The 17601-nt window shown below is 39.3% G+C and overlaps 1 protein-coding gene across 3 annotated transcripts in view; it reads left to right on the top strand.

The window, feature by feature from the left end:
• BMP5 (bone morphogenetic protein 5) overlaps window positions 1–16806 on the top strand; it is a 61101-nt gene extending 44295 nt beyond the window's left edge. For all 3 annotated transcript variants that reach the window (XM_030037968.1, XM_030037967.1, XM_030037966.1), the window contains 4 exons: window positions 597–794; window positions 10482–10558; window positions 12394–12504; window positions 16142–16806. In XM_030037968.1, coding sequence (XP_029893828.1) covers window positions 597–794; window positions 10482–10558; window positions 12394–12504; window positions 16142–16291 — 536 coding nt within the window. In that variant the 3' untranslated portion in view covers window positions 16292–16806. The remainder of the gene's footprint in view (window positions 1–596; window positions 795–10481; window positions 10559–12393; window positions 12505–16141) is intronic.
• The last annotated feature ends 795 nt before the right edge of the window (window positions 16807–17601 follow it).

Raw genomic sequence — 17601 nt, 5'->3', positions numbered from 1 at the left:
TGGGAACAGAACCAGAGTCAATAACGTACATATTTCAAACTCTGTTCTCTTGAAGAACTTGAATGCCTTCCTACCTTTACTAGTGAATGAACATCAGTTTGAGTAACACTGCACAATATTTATTTTTAAAGCAGAAGTATATTTATTATCTACACTTCTACTTGTTACCGATTTGCTTTCGGGATATAAGATTCCACGTCTCACACACAAGTGATGCAAAAATTAGATGACGGCATTACATTATCCTTTCTGTAGCCTATAGTGTTTAATGGGGCTCATTTATTTTTCAGTTCTATAGATGTGTACATAAGACTGAATTAAAATATCTGTGTAATGAATAAGATACATAGCACACAGAGACTGCAATTGTATGCAATGACAAACTATCTGTACAGCTGTTGAAACCTTTGTAAATTGTTGAATTTTTTTTGTCTTTTAAGTTCCATTCAACAAAATGCAGTTAGGATTCTTAATCACATAAATTCAGGATTATGGGCAAAATCCTTGCCATGCTTCAGTCAGCAGTTGAACTCCCACCATGGCTTCAGAAGAAGCAGAAGTTCACCTTTTAACTTACAATTTCCATTACTTTATAGGTCGAAGTATCAATGTTAAATCTGCTGGCCTGATTGGAAGACATGGGCCTCAGTCAAAGCAACCATTCATGGTTGCATTCTTCAAGGCAAGTGAAGTGCTTTTCCGTTCTGTCCGAGCAGCCAACAATAAAAGGAAAAATCAGAACCGCAACAAGTCCAATAGTCATCAGGAGTCTTCTAGGATGCCAAGTGTTGGGGGTAAGATGAAGCTATGATTTACTAGCCTGTTTATAGGAGTTTTAGGCACCTGCTCAAATGCAGCGTAGTCACAGCAGCTCCAGATGATACTGCTCATTGGCTGAACTGTCAGAAACCATGTTCCCACTCCATTTCTACCTGCCCATCTAGCTTTGCTTAAACCTCTTTTGTTATGTTGGCCCTGAGCATGATCTACCTTCTGTGAGTCAGGTCACTTATATGTATCATGGGCTCCTGGAGGGTGAAATGACCAAGTGGTTTGGAAAAGGCTGTGTCTGAGCTTGAAACTAGTCCTATGTAGTAGGCAACTGGATGAGATCTTTGCTACACATAACAAAAAAGTAGAGACAGTAGAGAGAAGGGTTGCATCCCAACTACTCATCTAGGAAGTCTTAGCAAAAGACAGTGTTTGAACTCTTGTTTAACTGCCTCTCAGCTGAAGAAGCCAAGATGTAAATCTGAATATTGGAAATGAGGAAGCTTAACCAATCTGTTAAAGTGTAAACTGTTTATGAGTTCAGACCAGCTGACATGTACTGATGTAAATACACAGCATATCCCTGAAAGGAGTGAATTCAATCCCTTATTAACCTGAAAGGTACTGACAAAATGCATGTGAAAATGTTGTTAGTCCCATTAAAGCCTGGAATAAGTTTTGCTCCAGTTCTTTCCTGAAATGCTCCTTTCAGCTGGAGGCACAAGGTCACTTTCTAAATATTCTCATTTTTGAACAAACATTTCTACTTTTTGGAGACAGGGTGTGAAAATGTGAAAATCTTACTAAAGGCATGGCAGATCTAGTAACAGCATATCAAAAACCTCAATATAGATGCTATTCTTAAGCCCTGTGGATGTCTACAAGTAAGCAAATCAGTATTCAGTGGAAAGAATTCAGCCCTGGATTAGAGATTATCTATTTGAGGAGAACTGTTACGAGCATTATGCATTACTTACTTATATCCATCTCAGAACCTCGACAGTGGCAGATTAGAGACCCCTCTAATGTAAAGCATAAGCCTTTCCCTGATCTTCTGCACAAGGATGAATTTTGCCTTAACAACCACAAAATGCTATTGAGTTGCTAAAGAAATCATAGAAATTATTTTAATAACTTATCTTTTTAAACTTATTTAAAGTTTACCTGGTGATCTACTAGAATAAAATTCCACTTTAAGGTTAAAAATTATTATTAAAACATACCTGAAAAAAAAGGTTTTAATCCACAGCAATAATTATTACTGCTTTAGTAGTGGGGTCAATTTTATTTGTATATGATGTATAGGTAGAAAAAAATACTATGCTATTTTTCTAGTTCCCATTGAGGACCTGGAGCATAGTTCTTTCTCAGGTAGATGACTGACTTAGAGATGCATGTGTTCCCTCTGAGGACACTAGCTTTCAAAAAGCCCCTGACATTTGTAAAGGCACCAGGGATCTCTCTTTACAACTGGTTTTTGTTTGGTTTTTTTTTAAGTATTGTAAAATTTTCTGATATTCTGTATGAATATACAACAAAAACTCATCTGCACAAATAACTTCTAACCTCTTATTAGTCAATATTGCAGAGGAGCAGTTATAAATAAATAATGAAATAAGTCCCAAATTGGACAATTTTAGCTTTTTATTAGTAAAAAAAGAAATTACATATCTATAATCTATAGCAGAACAGCATTTTTTAAATTATTCATTATTTATAAAGTTATATTAACTAAACATTCTCTCTTCATTAACTGCTTAAAGTTTTTCAGGTTTTTTTGAAACAATGCAAGTTAAAAATTGACTTGGCATCTTGTAATTTGGATGTGGTTTAATCATGCACATCAGTTAAGCTTGCTAGCTGGTTCTCTCTAAATTAATCTACTTTAGTAGATGAATTGAATCTGCATTTTGTGTAATTCTGGTACGATCAGCTTTTTTTCTGCAGAAACTCTTCCTCCTATTTTACTGGTACTGCATGATGTACTTCCCTATTTTCATAAAAGGGCTTTGGAATGAATGACACAACATGAACGTTTTCTTGTGGGGGGTTTTTGTTGTTTGTTTGGTTGGTTTTTAAATACAGTCAAACATGATCTGTGCACCTGCATTAACTCCACAATACAATCTCTTACCTCAAGGGTAAGTAATATTGTCTCTGTACAAAATATATTAAGAAAACATTTTTCATATTTCCTGGAAAATGTCTATTAATTTGGAGAATCACATTATTTTGGGTGAAGGGAGAATCATCAGAGTACATGGTACACACAAGATATCTAAATATAAATATCACACTTTCAGATTGAATCCTGTGTTTTTAGTCCACGAGGAAATGAGAATTGAACAGATTTGTTAAGCCTCCTTGATTATAGCAGGAAAGCTGAGCACAAGCTCCCTACTCATTTAACCTGGAAAAAAACTCAACCTTAACACACAACAGCAAGTTGCATCGGCATGAGAATTACCTCAGGAAGAGCTGTCTGTATGTCTCAAAACACTGGTCAGCCTCATCTGTGCCTCCAGTCATGCTGCAGAGCTGTTGTAAAACAAGAAGAATCAGAACAACTTTAGTGAAATGTGCATTATGAAACAAATTTTCTCCTAACCTCTCTAAGCCCCCAGTCTGCATCAGCGTAGAGGTACATCACTATATATGTTGATCCATGCCAGATCTCTGTCAAAAAAAGATTGCAGTTCAAGAAAACCATACTGTTAAAACAAAATTAGATGAAGAAGCAATTGCACGTGGAGTTGCATCAAAGGCAGGGATGTTGCCCTCTGACTGGACATGGAGGCAGCAAGATACGGGCAGTCTGGAATAGGTGGCCAAGCTGAAGGCAACGTCCTCACACAGCAACGTCCTCTGCAGCAAAACTGCTTAGAGGAGTAGCTCCTGCAACATGGCAAATCAGCTTCCATGGTCTTGCCTTGCAGTTTGCCTCAACAGTCCCCATATCACAAATAAACACACTCCTTTTATTCAGGTGCCATTAATGATCAGTGACAGGACTTTTCACACTGTAAGTAATTCAAAATACTTTTCTTTTAATAACTATTGCAACAATACTCATTAAAATCTGCAGATGAGCACACTGATGGCTACAAAGGCAATGTGCAGATTCTATCCAGATGCTCCAGTGTGCAAAAAAGACGTGGAGGAGAGAACACATTCTTATTTCTCAGATCTTTGCATCTTTGCAGAACACAGTCCTTCCATGGGGAGCGCCTGTTATGAGGGAAAAGCTATGCCCTTTTCCTCCTATTCACCAGCCCCAGGCACTGGGGGATATGCTGCATCCCTGCAGGCTTGTGGGAGAAGGCCAATTCTCCTAGTTCTCTACAGCTTCCAGTAAGGAGCAGCACTTTAAAAGTATAATTAGTCTCTTCATAGTTAACCACAGAAAAACGCAAAGGACTCTGCCCATCCTGTTCCTCATGGAGGACTGTCAATAGATGATATTCAACTCTCATTCACTCCCTGATGTGAGACACTGTTGACCTAAATGACACAGTGATGGGCAAATGTCATTGTGTGATGTAGGTCCTTGTTTCTAAGCTTGTTCCATAATCTTGTATCTACAGCATCTAAGTCAGATATTGACAGTGAAAAATGCTCATCTACCTAGTCAGAGGTTATGTAGTCAGACCCAGATAGGTATGCTGCCATTTATACGTCATAGGCTTCAGTTATACTTCTCTCTGCACATCAATCCCAACTTTACTACAGTTATGCCTTCCTTTTCTCCTTGCTTTTTTCTTCTTCCATTCTGTTTCTCCCCCCCCTGCTTTTTCCTATTTCTTTTTTTCTCTTTCTCCTTCCCTTTGCCCTTGCCTTTTGTTATCTTCCTTTTGCCTCTTGCCTTTTATCTTTTACCTTCTTCTTTTCTAAGTTCTTGGACCTCAGCAATTAGCTTTACTGTACTCTCAGCACATCAAAATAAAGCCCCACTGGGCAACGCAGTTCTTCCCTTCCAATAGACAACACATTTTTTTAATCATCATGAAGATATACACAAACACAACATGAAGAAAATAAAATCTATATGTGTCAGTTATTATAACAGCTGGGCAACTGTTGACACATTTGAGGTCAGGATCCCTGTGTTGCTAAGAACTTCAAGAGAAGATGACCTCAATGCAGTGTAAAGACAGACAGAATTAAACTTAGCATTCAGACTCCACCTGCCTTCTATGCACAGATGATTGAACTGTTTATTACTTACCTAGTTGTATTTTTGTCAAACTGCTGATAAAAGGAAAAATAATTAAAGTAAATAAAACCAAGACAACTTGTTCCCAAAGTATATCACATAACTCTTCCTCTTCCTTAAAACAAAGGCTGGCTTAGTTTTTATTTTTTTTTTAACATCATGTAAAAAGAGTTACAGTGTAATTGGGCACTAGAGGATATCCACATTTAAATACTGAATAGTGACTTACACCAGGAAACTCAAAAACAAAGCTTCGTAATTTTTGTTCATAATGCAGTGAGATAAAACCAGAAAACAATACTGCATTTCCTGTATTTTATTGATTGGTGTCACACTAATTAATTAAAAAAACAGCACTTTGTGATAGTATATATGTCTTTATTTCCCTTGCAACCCCCCCCTCCCCTCATTAAATTTCTTATAAATATATTTTCTTGCCCTCCTTCCACAGCTCTTTCTGCTATGTAGGGGTTTGGACTCCAACTGCAGTCCCTGAATAGCTGAGGAACAATGTTTTCTTAGTCACATTAGCCTACAGTTTTGATTCTTGACAGAATATGCATGTGGGCCTTGAAGCTACAATATGTGAAATTGAATCCTTGGCACCAGATCTTATTATAAATGTCACATTTGATACTTATATAAAATGTTACGTTACACACAACATTCATCTTATATGAAAGATAGAATTCAAGGAAGGAATACAGACTTGCCCTAGTCTCACTTTCTTCATAGGTGTATAGATTAGATGGTTTGCAGATATATGTCTGCATATGAAATGCAGACCATCTTATCAGGTGTTCTGGTGTGACTGCTTATCCACCGCTGGTTAACCTATATTCAAACAATTCAGAGTATCAAGACAATGAAGACATCTATGTGATGACTTATGTCTTTATTGTTCAGCCTTTCTCCTTTAACTGTAGGGACTTCTGCTACATTGTGTTGCTAAAACTTCTGTACATATTCTTAAATATGAAAATGTGACTGAGAGAAAAATGGCAAAAGCACAGTCTCCAGCTTTCATTTGTTTGCCTGCCTGCTTGGGTGCTATCTAAAACCGGATTGTGACTTTCCTGACTTTCTCATAAGCATATTTTTCCCACATTTTTCAGTCACAGCTTTTTTGCAAAGTGACTTGCATTCTATATGGCTGAATTTTAAATTCCCACTAATAGCTGAAACAGAAAAGCTCAATATTTACCTCCTATGAGCACTGATATTAGTCAAAATCAGTATATAGATCCTTGTGAAGAGTGATCAGTGAAACACAGTTAAATCTTTTTTAAGTTAAAGTTTCTTTACTTTCCACTACCTTCACCTTACTTCTCAGGTGTGCCAAAAATACTAGATTATTACAGACAACTCAGCACAAAGTGTGACTAAGGAGTTTTGGTTATATTAAAGGCATAATGATTTTTGAAAACTCATGATGTCTTAGGGTATCCTGCCTTGTGGCTAGTGGCTACTCCAGAAAGACACAGGACTCCCATAGTACGTGGGTATGTATTTTGACCCTATGTGCCCTGGGACAACTGAGAGTATCTGAGATGGCAGCAGGTAACCAACTACCTGTGGAGAACCTTTAATGACTGTCATTGAGAATCAGCCCATGAAGGGCTAGGAAAATACCATAGGAAAGAAGGTAGTATTCATCTTTAAAAAGGAATGAGGATTTGAGGTATTACAGCTTAGAAAGCCTAACAACATCCCTGGTGGTACTGGAACAAGTTATTTAGTACCACAAACAGATATATCTTGACTTGTGCACAGCTTTTGACACAGTTTCAGGAGACATATTTGGACTCAGGTATATTAAACAGAAAGTAGGTACATAGCCTGTTAAAAAAAAAGAAAAAGCATATTCAAAGAGCATGTTACCAATAAGAGTAAAATTTGGGTGGTTAATTTGAATGACATCTCATTGAGACTCTTCTGGATCTCATTCAGTCCAACATTTTATTGGTAATTTGGATGATTGATCACTCCTCCCAGATCTGGTATCCCCTGTGAACTTGCAGAGAAGACACTTTGTTCTATTGTCCAGGTTACTAACAAAGACATTAATCAGCATTGGCACCAGTACTGATCCTTTAGGGACAACCCTAGTAACCAGCTGCCAGCTGGACTTTGTACCACTGATCACAATCCTTTGAGCCCAGCAGCCCAGCCAAGTTTCCACCCATTATATTCTTTACCTAACCAAAACCCAAAACCTATCATCTGTCCAATTTGGCTCTAAGAATACTATGGGAGACCATATCAAAAACCTTCCTAAAAGCAAAGCAAGCAACACCCTTTGCTTGTACTCTTTGCTGGGTGAAAAACTGACTGGATGGACAAGCCCAGAGGGTTGTGGTGAATGGGTTAAATCCAGTTGGCAGGGGGTCACTAGTGGTGTTCCCCAGGGCTTGGTGTTGGGCCCTGTTCTGTTTAATATCTTTATCAATGATTTGGATGAGGGGATTGAGTGCACCCTCAGCAAGTTTGCAGATGACACCAAGTTGGGAGGCAGGGTCGATCTGCTTGAGGGTAGGAAGGCTCTACAGAGAGATCTGGACAGGCTGGAGGCCAGTCGTATGAGGTTCAACAAGGCCAAGTGCCGGGTCCTGCACTTCGGTCACGGCAACCCCATGCAACGCTACAGGCTTGGGGAAGAGCGGCTGGAAAGCCGCCCAGCAGAAACAGACCTGGGTGTGCTGGTTGACAGCCGGCTGAACATGAGCCAGCAGTGTGCCCAGGTGGCCAAGAAGGCCAATGGCATCCTGGCCTGTATCAGAAATAGTGCGGCCAGCAGGAACAGTGAGGTGGTTGTTCCCCTGTACTCAGCACTGGTGAGGCCGCACCTCGAGTGCTGTGTTCAGTTTTGGGCCCCTCACTCCAGGAAGGACATTGAGCTGCTGGAGCGTGTTCAGAGGAGGGCAACCAAGCTGGTGAGGGGCCTGGAGCACAAGTCTTCTGAGGAGCGGCTGAGGGACCTGGGGCTGTTTAGCCTGGAGAAAAGGAGGCTGAGGGGAGACCTCATCGCTCTCTACAACTACTTGAAAGGGGGTTGTAGTGAGGTGGGTGCTGGTCTCTTCTGTCAGGTGGCTGGAGATAGGATGAGAGGAAGTGGCCTCAAGTTGTGGCAAGGGAGGTTTAGGTTGGGTATTAGGAAAAATTTCTTTGCTAGGAGGGTTGTCAGACATTGGAACAGGCTGCCCAGGGAAGTGGTTGAGTCACCATCCCTGGAGGTATTCAAAAAGCGCATAAACAAGCTACTCCAGAACATGGTTTAGTGGGCATGGATGATGGTTGGACTCGATGAACCTTAAGGTCTTTTCCAACCTAAATGATTCTATGATTCTATAATTCTTTTACTGTGGGTAGAGCTTCAGTCACTAGGCTCAGGGACTTGGGAGTCCTGAGGGTAAATCTTGACAGTAAAAAAAAGACAAAGTCATTGAGTACCTTAACCTGTTCTGAGTCCTTTTCGCTAGGTCCTCTGCCTTACTGAACAATGAATCTGTATTTTTCTTCGTTTTTCTTTTTGCTATGAATGTACCTATAGAAGTCCTTCTTGTTGACCTTCACAACCCTTACAAGTTTCAACTCCAGCTAAGCTTTGGCTTTCCTAACATCCTTCCCTGAGTACTCAGGCAATGTGTTTATATTATTTCTGTGTAGCTCATCCCAATTCCATATTATTTTTACTTCCTATTTGAATTTGAGCTGTTAGGAGTTTCCTATTCAGCCACAGTGGCTTTGTGCCGTACTTGCCTGACCTGCACACAAGAGTGGACTTACCTTGTGCTTCTCTCAGAGGTTGTCCTGGGAGATCAGCCAGCTCTCCTGGCCTCCTTTGCCTCCAGGCCAGTCTGCTATGAGACCATGTGAAGTCCAGGGTTGCAATGCTGTTATTGACCTTGGTCATCTCTCCACCATATCATGGTTGCTGCAGCCCCATCATGCTGCAGTGCTTATCAACATCCTCACCCCAACCTCTGTTTATTCATTGATTTGCATAAATACAACATAATCCTAAGGCAACTAGGCAGGAAAATATAAAAAAAGGATATGAAGCTGATCATTTGACACTGTGGTTTTGCTGCAAAACTCTTGTTCTGGGATATACTGCTAGAAAATAATCCGGAAATCATAGGAAATAATTATTTTACTTTATTTGGTACTGTGTTCAGTTTTGGCCATCATGTCTTCAGAAAGATACAGAGAAACTGAAGAGAACTCAGAGAAGCAATGATAGCATAGATCAGGACAGCTGACAAGAAGCAGTTGGTAAATTTGCAGAAAAACTCCTTTAGGCCAGCTGTTTGGAAGAATTTTCTGCAAGGACAGTGAAGCACTATAACGGGTTATCTCACAGACTGTAGAACTCCCTTCCTTTCATTTTATGTGAAAAAGGCATCTCTCTTAATTTTCCAGGAATTTTTCAACAGAGACCCTCCCATCCCAGCCGCAAGTCTTTTAATGTTAAAATACTGTCCTAAAAAAAATTTCTATTCCTGAAAATGAAGATTTTGTTTCTTTTTCAGTGTCTTCCTTGTTTGTTTGGGGGTTTGTTGTTGTTGTTGTGAATTTCGGCCAACTTTTTTTTTCTGCCAGAATGGTTATTTTGGTCCAAAAAAGCCACTTTAAGCATTCTTGAAATGGAACCAGAGGAGACAGCCTGGCTTCCCTGTTCCATCGCATGCCTCACTGATGGCATCACTTGAATAGCACTATAAACCAACACTGGGGTGCTGATGTGGTGAAGGGAACCAACACTATTCCCTTCCTTTCCTGTTACTCAGGGGCAGTAAAGAAAAAGTACTAGATTTTCTCCGAGATTAAGATTGTCCTGGAGAAGCATGCATGGAAGGTTCTCTGTGTCGTTCTATCCTGACATATCTCTGACAATGCAGAAATATTCAGGCCTTTAAAAAGCATCTCTTAGTCTACTTGTTTACATTAGTATTACCAAATAAAGATCATCAGGTGGTGAATATTTCCAGAAAATATGGTAAAAAATGAAGTAGTACAAAATGTGCTAATGTTTAAGTCACAGACTTTTTGAAAGTCTGTTGTTTCAGGACAATTTTTATCATTGTTAATTTTTCCTTTGAATTAAGCTACTTTCTTTAGCTGGCAGTTAAACTTGTGCCACCATACAGATGACTTCCTCATATCTTGGATCAGGCCCTCACTTGTCCTCCTTTGATTACCTGTGTGCATATTATCAAAGTTGCTACCTAGCTAGCCACAAACAGACTTCTTGTAAACCTGCTTCCCCTAATGCTGTATGCTGTGTTTTGTCTCTGTACACAAATTGTATCAGGCTGACACTGTTGATTCTGCATTTCGAAGTTTACACTGCCTTTACAACCAACCCTAGGAACATAAATGACAGTATGCTTTTTTCCTTTCTTTTGTATGGCTTGGTCAGGAACTCAACAATAGCTAACTTGTCGGTTCTAGCAATGCTTCTAAACAATTTATTATTATTATTTTCTTCCTGTAGATTATAATACAAGCGAGCAAAAGCAAGCATGTAAGAAACATGAACTTTACGTGAGTTTCCGAGACTTAGGATGGCAGGTATGATTATAAATGCTGTTGCCTATCAGTTCAAATTGGGACAATGTATTTTACAGTCCCCCATTATTTATAGTCTGTTTTCTTCATGGTAATTGGTATTGCACTGATGAGAGACAAATTCTTTAAAGGCATTTTGTAATGAATCCCTATCACTATCGCTTTACCTTTTTTGGCTGCTGTTCTTGCAAAGATTTTGCATACATTAATGGCTTTACAATCTGGATTCATTCACATAAAGATAAATCTGGACACTTACTCAAGATATGAATAGATCTGTGGTAAATGAGATCAAAATCCCCACACTGAGCAATGGAACTTTTGAAATTTACCCTTGAATTCTCCCTGGTTCAGTGCTGTCTACTGCAGGTCAGAGAGATTTCACGGGGGTAGAGTCTGTAGAGAACTAGACTTTGGATCACTGCTCAGTGGTCTTTATAACACCATAGCTAAGTTTATATAATTTCTGGGAAAAACTCATCCTGCCATACAGTAACAAAAGAAGAAGGTACTTGTAGTAAAAGGTCATAAAGACAGAGGCAGGACATTATGAGAAAAGAAAATAGAGATCAATCTAGGTTTTTTTTCCAGAAAGCAAGGAGCTCTCTATAAAGAAAGAACAAGAAGGCCATCAGCAACCTATAACCTAGACCTATTGCATATGTAGGTAAGAACTCAGAGATGGCTGTCTGTGCATTTCACATTTCTCTGAATTATTGTAAAACAATTCTCCATGAGCAGAACAAGTCTATAAGAAGAAAAAGTGTGCTCTTTAGTGACAGCTTATCCTTTATATATCTAGCTCAGATTCTCATATGGCATCATTACTCTGCCTGATATTTTGTAGTATATTTATCCTCACAGCAGCCTGAAGAAGTAGGCAGAGACTGTTTTCCTAAGTCTGCAGAGCATAATCACCCTGTTCGTGGGCACAGAGCAGTCTTATGGTATTGACTTGAACTCAGGCTACTGAACAAGTGAGCCATTGTCTGTCTGTAGATCACAGATTTTTCCAGATACCAACATTTTTTTCATTTTTGAAACAGTAAATTCTAGTATGCCCCAAGATGTGCAAGGCTCTCAGATCAGTCATTCAAGGTGGCTATAGAGAAAAGAAAATCTATGTTTTTCACAAAAAATGTCTGAAGAATTCAAAGTTTCAGTTGGAAAGCCAAAGCTACACTGTACAATATTTGATCAGTGAAACTCAGGGTGAAATGAGATAAACAGAAACAAAACCCAAGAAGTAGGTACTTGATCCTCCCTGCCCTTCCCACAGCACCTCCATTACCTTTGCCTGGCAAAGGAGGAATTCAGCAAACTAAACATATAGCTTTCATTAACCTTTTAAAATATTTTCCCTCTTGTGGTCTTCTCCCCATGCTGTGTTGCTAGAAATACTCAAAATGCATGATTCAGTGACATTCCAACGGGTAATCTCTAGCAACCCTCAGTCTCACGCAATAATACAATTAATGGTATTGAGTATGCTGAAGAAAAAGCATGCATTTTAATTACTTTTGTTGCACCAAGAAATGCTCAAGATTTTCAGTCTGGGAAGAAAAGTATTTTGACAAACATATTTGGACCTTTAATTCCCCTTATAGCCTCATTAGTTGATATTCAGTACAGATTTCTAAGTTTAGTTTAATTTTCATCTGAGTTTTGCATGAGCAAAGCAAATACTACTTTTTTTTTTTGGCAGAAAAAGTAATTTAACATGCCACATTGTGAAGTTCATTTTGTCCTTGGACAAGTCTTAGTTAGTTTGATAGAGTTTTAAATTCTCTGAGTGAGAAAAAAAAATAATTCAGTGGGTTTATTTGTTCTTGTTTTAGGATTGGATTATTGCACCGGAGGGCTACGCTGCGTTTTACTGTGATGGAGAATGTTCTTTCCCCCTCAATGCCCACATGAATGCGACAAACCACGCCATTGTTCAGACTCTGGTATGCCTCTGCCTATGTTGTAGTTGCCTATTTTGCAGTTGTAAGTGTCTTGGCACAGGGGCTGTCTCTTCCTCTCTGTTTACTCCTATTGGATTTCGATTATTTCTGGGTAAATGATAACCCATTTCAAAGACATTCTTTGATGATGATGCTGGAGAGAGGATGAACTGTCCAGAGCAGCCTGTGTGGTAGGTTTCTTTTCCATTTCAAATGCAATAACACACAAGACAACTGTGTCATATTACTGGAGAACTGTGTAGACAGGAACAAAAGGGGCCCCCTGGTCCCACTTCCAAGAGTTTTTTGCAGCTTATTGAAGCTCCATGTTAACATCTACATGCTATACCTTCCAGAAATGTTGATGCTTGGCCACTCTGTGGACCTCTGTTGTCAACTGTTGGCAGAGATAGTTAAACTGTAATTTAGTGTGAAGCTTTGCAAGCAGATGCATTTGCATTTAAGAAGTTGTGTTCAGTCATGCCTGGCTAACAAATGCAATTTATAAATAAGTGTGTTTGGATCTGTTGCTCTGCCTGGTACATGTAAAAGGGGATTTGCAGCCAGCTTTCTGCCTCTGCTATTTCTTATGTTAGTCCTGTGCATCAGCTGGAGCAGCCAAAAAGATGATCTTAGTTGAAGAAGCTGGCTAGGCCTCCTCTACCCCAGCAGCATTCAGCTACAGAAATCAAGACCTTGAGACTGTGCCTAAATGTAATGCTGTGAGTCTGATGTCTGGTCATGATTTTTCACCTGTGCCAGCTGAAGAACTGGCTCTGAACAGCATCAGTATTAGTAGAATGATTAAGAAGCAGAGGAACGAGAGAGAATACAGAAGGAGGGAGTGGGAGTACAGAATCAGAACAGGAAAGGGTTGCCATCCCTAATTAGTTGCTGGAAAGGTCAAGGCACTCAACTGCAATAGAGAAACACGGGTTTAAGGCTCCCTCTAATCTAAGCTGGTGATAGGAAAGTATCCTGACCATCAGACTATGCTGATGAGTCTCCATGGATGATGATCTTTTTCTTTGATTTTGACGTGAAAAATCTGGGCCTGAAAAACCTTTCCCCCTTCAGAAATGAGTGCAACTACTACTCTTCTGGGACTCCCTGCAAACCAAAACCCCACACCAAAAAAACCCAGAAACAAACAAACAAACAAACAAAGTTTGATTTCTTTCTGATAGAAAACAAATTCTGCTTGTGAAAATTGCCAAGTATTTCCACAAACGGGACATTTTTAAAACCTCATCATGTGCTGAGACCTTTTCCTTTCCATTCAACATTTCATTTATGCACCTACTCCAAGTCCAGCCACCAATGCAACATTATTCCTCTATACCAGAACTGAAATCAGCAAGATTTAGAAAAAGAAGGGAAAATGTCAGAGCTGGAAATAAATAGAAGTGTGGTAAGGGGTACAGGTGAAAGGAACAGCAAATGCTAATTGGCAAGGAATATAGTAATGTGCCTAGGAGATGATGAAGAACAGCATATATGCAGTCCTGAGCTGAAAAGAAATAGGTCAGCAAAGCAATAATTTAGCATTTTGCAAACTTTGTCCAAAAAAGTTGCCAATATCAGTAAGATCCCCAGGTTAGAGTTTCCTCCTGCCATTATGGACTGTTAAATAAGTGGCCCAGTGCTACTTTCTCTTGTGTGTCTATCCTTTCCAAAAATGGTTAATTTCCCATTGTTAAGAAATTTGTGTAGCTTGTCCTATTTTTTAAATTGGATACTTAAATTTTCCCTCCTTTTTATGGCCTTTTTGGTATTGTGTGTTTCCCTCTGCATGTACTGTACATGCATTCAGTTGTGCAGCCAAAAAACCATGAGGCTAATTAAATTTTAACTGCACATAAATTAGATGAGATAACAGTAGTTGAATGCTTTCTGGTTCAAATTATACAAAATTCAGATTTACACAAGGTGTGCACATGGGGATGGCTTGGGAAACAATTATTCATACACCCCACCCTAATCCATATGTAATCATCTCCCAGCCATACTGATTACACCATTCTAAAAAAGCCCAGTCTTTGCGTTGGGAAGTGATTGTTCCTTGGTACCCCTCCAAACTTTACTGACTCTTTTTCTTTTCTTTTGTAACAAGAATAGGAGAAATGCTGGGCCAGTACCTCTCTCCCTTTTCTTTTTCTGAGACTGAACTTAGGCAGACAGATGATAGAGATGCATACAAATACAAGACCAACTGCATTTAATGATTTCTATAAGCTTTCTTCTCCTCTCTCACTTCCCATCACCCTTAGACCAGGTGTTGGAGTAGCGTCGACCTCCCAGTCATGTGAGTCAGTGATCAGCAGGTTGACTCGCGCTGACTTCCAGGCTCACGCTTGAGAAGGCTGTGAGCGTCGCTGTCGTGCAGGGCTAACGGGGCCATGGAGCTTCCAGCTGGGGTGGCAGGGGCTGGTGGGACCAGGAGTTATGGCAGGGCAAACATCTGCCTAGGCAAGGCACAATCATTTTTTTCTCCAGTGCTTTGCTATTCATTTGTTAAACTGTTTTTAAATGTGTGTCTAAACCCTTACTAAACTGCTACTTCAGGATTTATTATTGCTCATTTCAAAAGTACTTCTCATGGTAACAGTTATGTAAAAATCGTTTCCTGATAGACTGTTCTCTGTTGTCTGGCAAAGGCTCTGGGCTTATATCACTGCAAGACAGATGGCTCTAACAGATTTACAAAGACTTAACATACAAATGAAACCTATTACTGCTGAAGTCTTCATCCATGCCTTAATAATCTCTTGCCCTCTCTATTACAACTCCCTCTTTTCTGGCCTCCCCAGTTTCCAAGTCTTCAGCATGTGTAGAATATTACATCCAACCTTCTTTCAAGTACAAAGAACTTGTATTTCCCCCATTTTCAGATATTTCCACTAGATCTTGTTCGTTCTGGGATGCTGTTCAAAACTCCTTTCCTTCTCTTTAACCTTTCATTGATATATTTCAGCCTGGTGAACATAAAGCCTTCTCTGCCTCAGCCCTTTCCCCAAACGTCCTGTCCAGCTGGCACCCAGCTTATGAATTGATTTTGACTTCAGTGGAAGTAGAATTGGATCCACGGATACCCAGATAGGACCTTAAAATGCACTCATGCTGTCTGAGAGCCCACATCTTACCGTTTCATAGGCTGAAAACAGCTTCAGTATGAGCCTTTGCCTGCACAGCCTTTGCTGTCTGCAACAGACTTTCCTCCACGCTGAGACCCTGACACAGGAAAGCATTTTAGCACATGCTGGGGTCCCGGTGAGACCCGGGACTTGAGCCTGTGCTTCGTGTTAAGCACTGTCCTCAGCAGAGATGGTACTGACAATGTGTTTAAGTGTTTTCCTGAGCAGCCGCCTAACTCCAACTTGTTTCTAAATTTCATCTGAAAACTGACTTTCTGTCTTGGCTGCTCCTCCTCATTTATCTCTCCATCTGCTATTATTGTATAACTCTGCCCATGCAATTGAAATCAAAGCAACGTTCTGGAGGTAAGCTGTGCTTTAAAGTTGCTAACTGAGGAAAATCTGCGACCACAGTACTCTCTGAATTGCAAAGACACGTTTTGCACTGATGTTGTCCTTGTACCTCTCTGTTTGATGTATGAGCTATGTATTTATCTGTCTTTCAGGTTCACTTGATGTTCCCTGATCACGTACCAAAGCCATGCTGTGCACCAACAAAACTGAATGCAATCTCCGTGCTCTACTTTGATGACAGTTCCAATGTTATTTTAAAAAAATACAGGAATATGGTGGTGCGTTCATGTGGCTGCCACTAGAATAAAAAAATAATCTAAAGCAGAGGGGTTTATTCAGAATTGTAATAAAGTCAAGATATGAGCCTTGCTGATGAAAAGGCAGTCCTAAATTTATTCCATTTCATGTCATCTCTCATTTAAATGTACAGTGTAATGTATATAGTAGTTTTTATTTATTTAAAAGTATATAGTTCCTTTTGTATAGGCAAAATTTCAGAACCATTTATTTTATGGGTCACCTTGCTATGCAGCAGAACTTCACAAACTAATTTTTCAGTTGACCATACTGGAATCTATTTCATTCAATTTTGATAGTTTAAAGTAAAGCCTTTTTATAGATTTTTTTAAAGCTAGAAACTCCAGAACTTCTGTAACTGCTTCTTATTGTTAAAAGAACTAAAATACATTTGGTCATATCGTGCCAATGAAAACTGTGGCAGGATATTTATTTAGAAAAAGGCACAGAAAAAAAAACTAAACAAAACTGCTTGGCTAAACATATTTTTTCTTTTAGAAGTTCTGCTCCATTAGAAAAAGTGAAATGTTGAACAGTGCTTAAGTAAATAAATAGTAGATAGAAAATAGAAGTGAAAAGATTGCACATAATTGTTATAACTATTTTCTTTAACAAGATGAGTGTAACTGGAGGTGTATGTTACTTCTTGGCTTGTGGGCTGCAGAGTTTCAAAAGGCTCAAAGCTTTGGGAATTCTGTGGAGACAGACTCTCGCCTCTCTCTCTGACTTTCCAAGTTAACACTAAAAATTGAGCTACAACATTCTTACCTCAAATCATATCAGTCTATTATCTATTACACTGCTCTGGTAAATATTTTTATAATTACAGCACAAAGCAAAATCAAACAAAAAAACCACACAAGCCTTCCCATTACATACATGTTACTATATACACAAAATATACAGAAGATAGGGTATGGAAGGGCTTTGCTTTATATAGCTCCTACTTTTGGATGTGTTTTCTGAGTGTGCGAGCAAAGACACAGGGGATACAGCAGTCATCACCTGTTTAATCAAAAATCTTGTCCCTGATGCTGGCTGTTTTCAGGTAAAGATGAAAAACACCTTTCATAATGAGCTGTTGGGTAATTTCCAGCCTAGTTTTGGTCCCATCTGCTTTTCTATCAGGTGGAGATTGGTTTAAATTGTGAGACTTAAGATGGGATATATTTCTTTTTTTTTTAGTATTAACTATCATAATTTTTGGAAATTCTTAAATCCATATAAATAATTTTTAATCTCCCCAAATTTTTGGCCTCAGATGAAATCCTGTGGTTGTGAACTGCACAACTAATTACAGATTATCATTCCAACC

This window comes from Aquila chrysaetos, chromosome 15, assembly GCF_900496995.4.
Source record: "Aquila chrysaetos chrysaetos chromosome 15, bAquChr1.4, whole genome shotgun sequence".
Lineage (NCBI taxonomy): Eukaryota > Metazoa > Chordata > Aves > Accipitriformes > Accipitridae > Aquila > Aquila chrysaetos.
The sequence above is the reverse complement of the archived record's forward strand: the minus strand, read 5'-3'. Positions and strand labels throughout refer to the sequence as shown.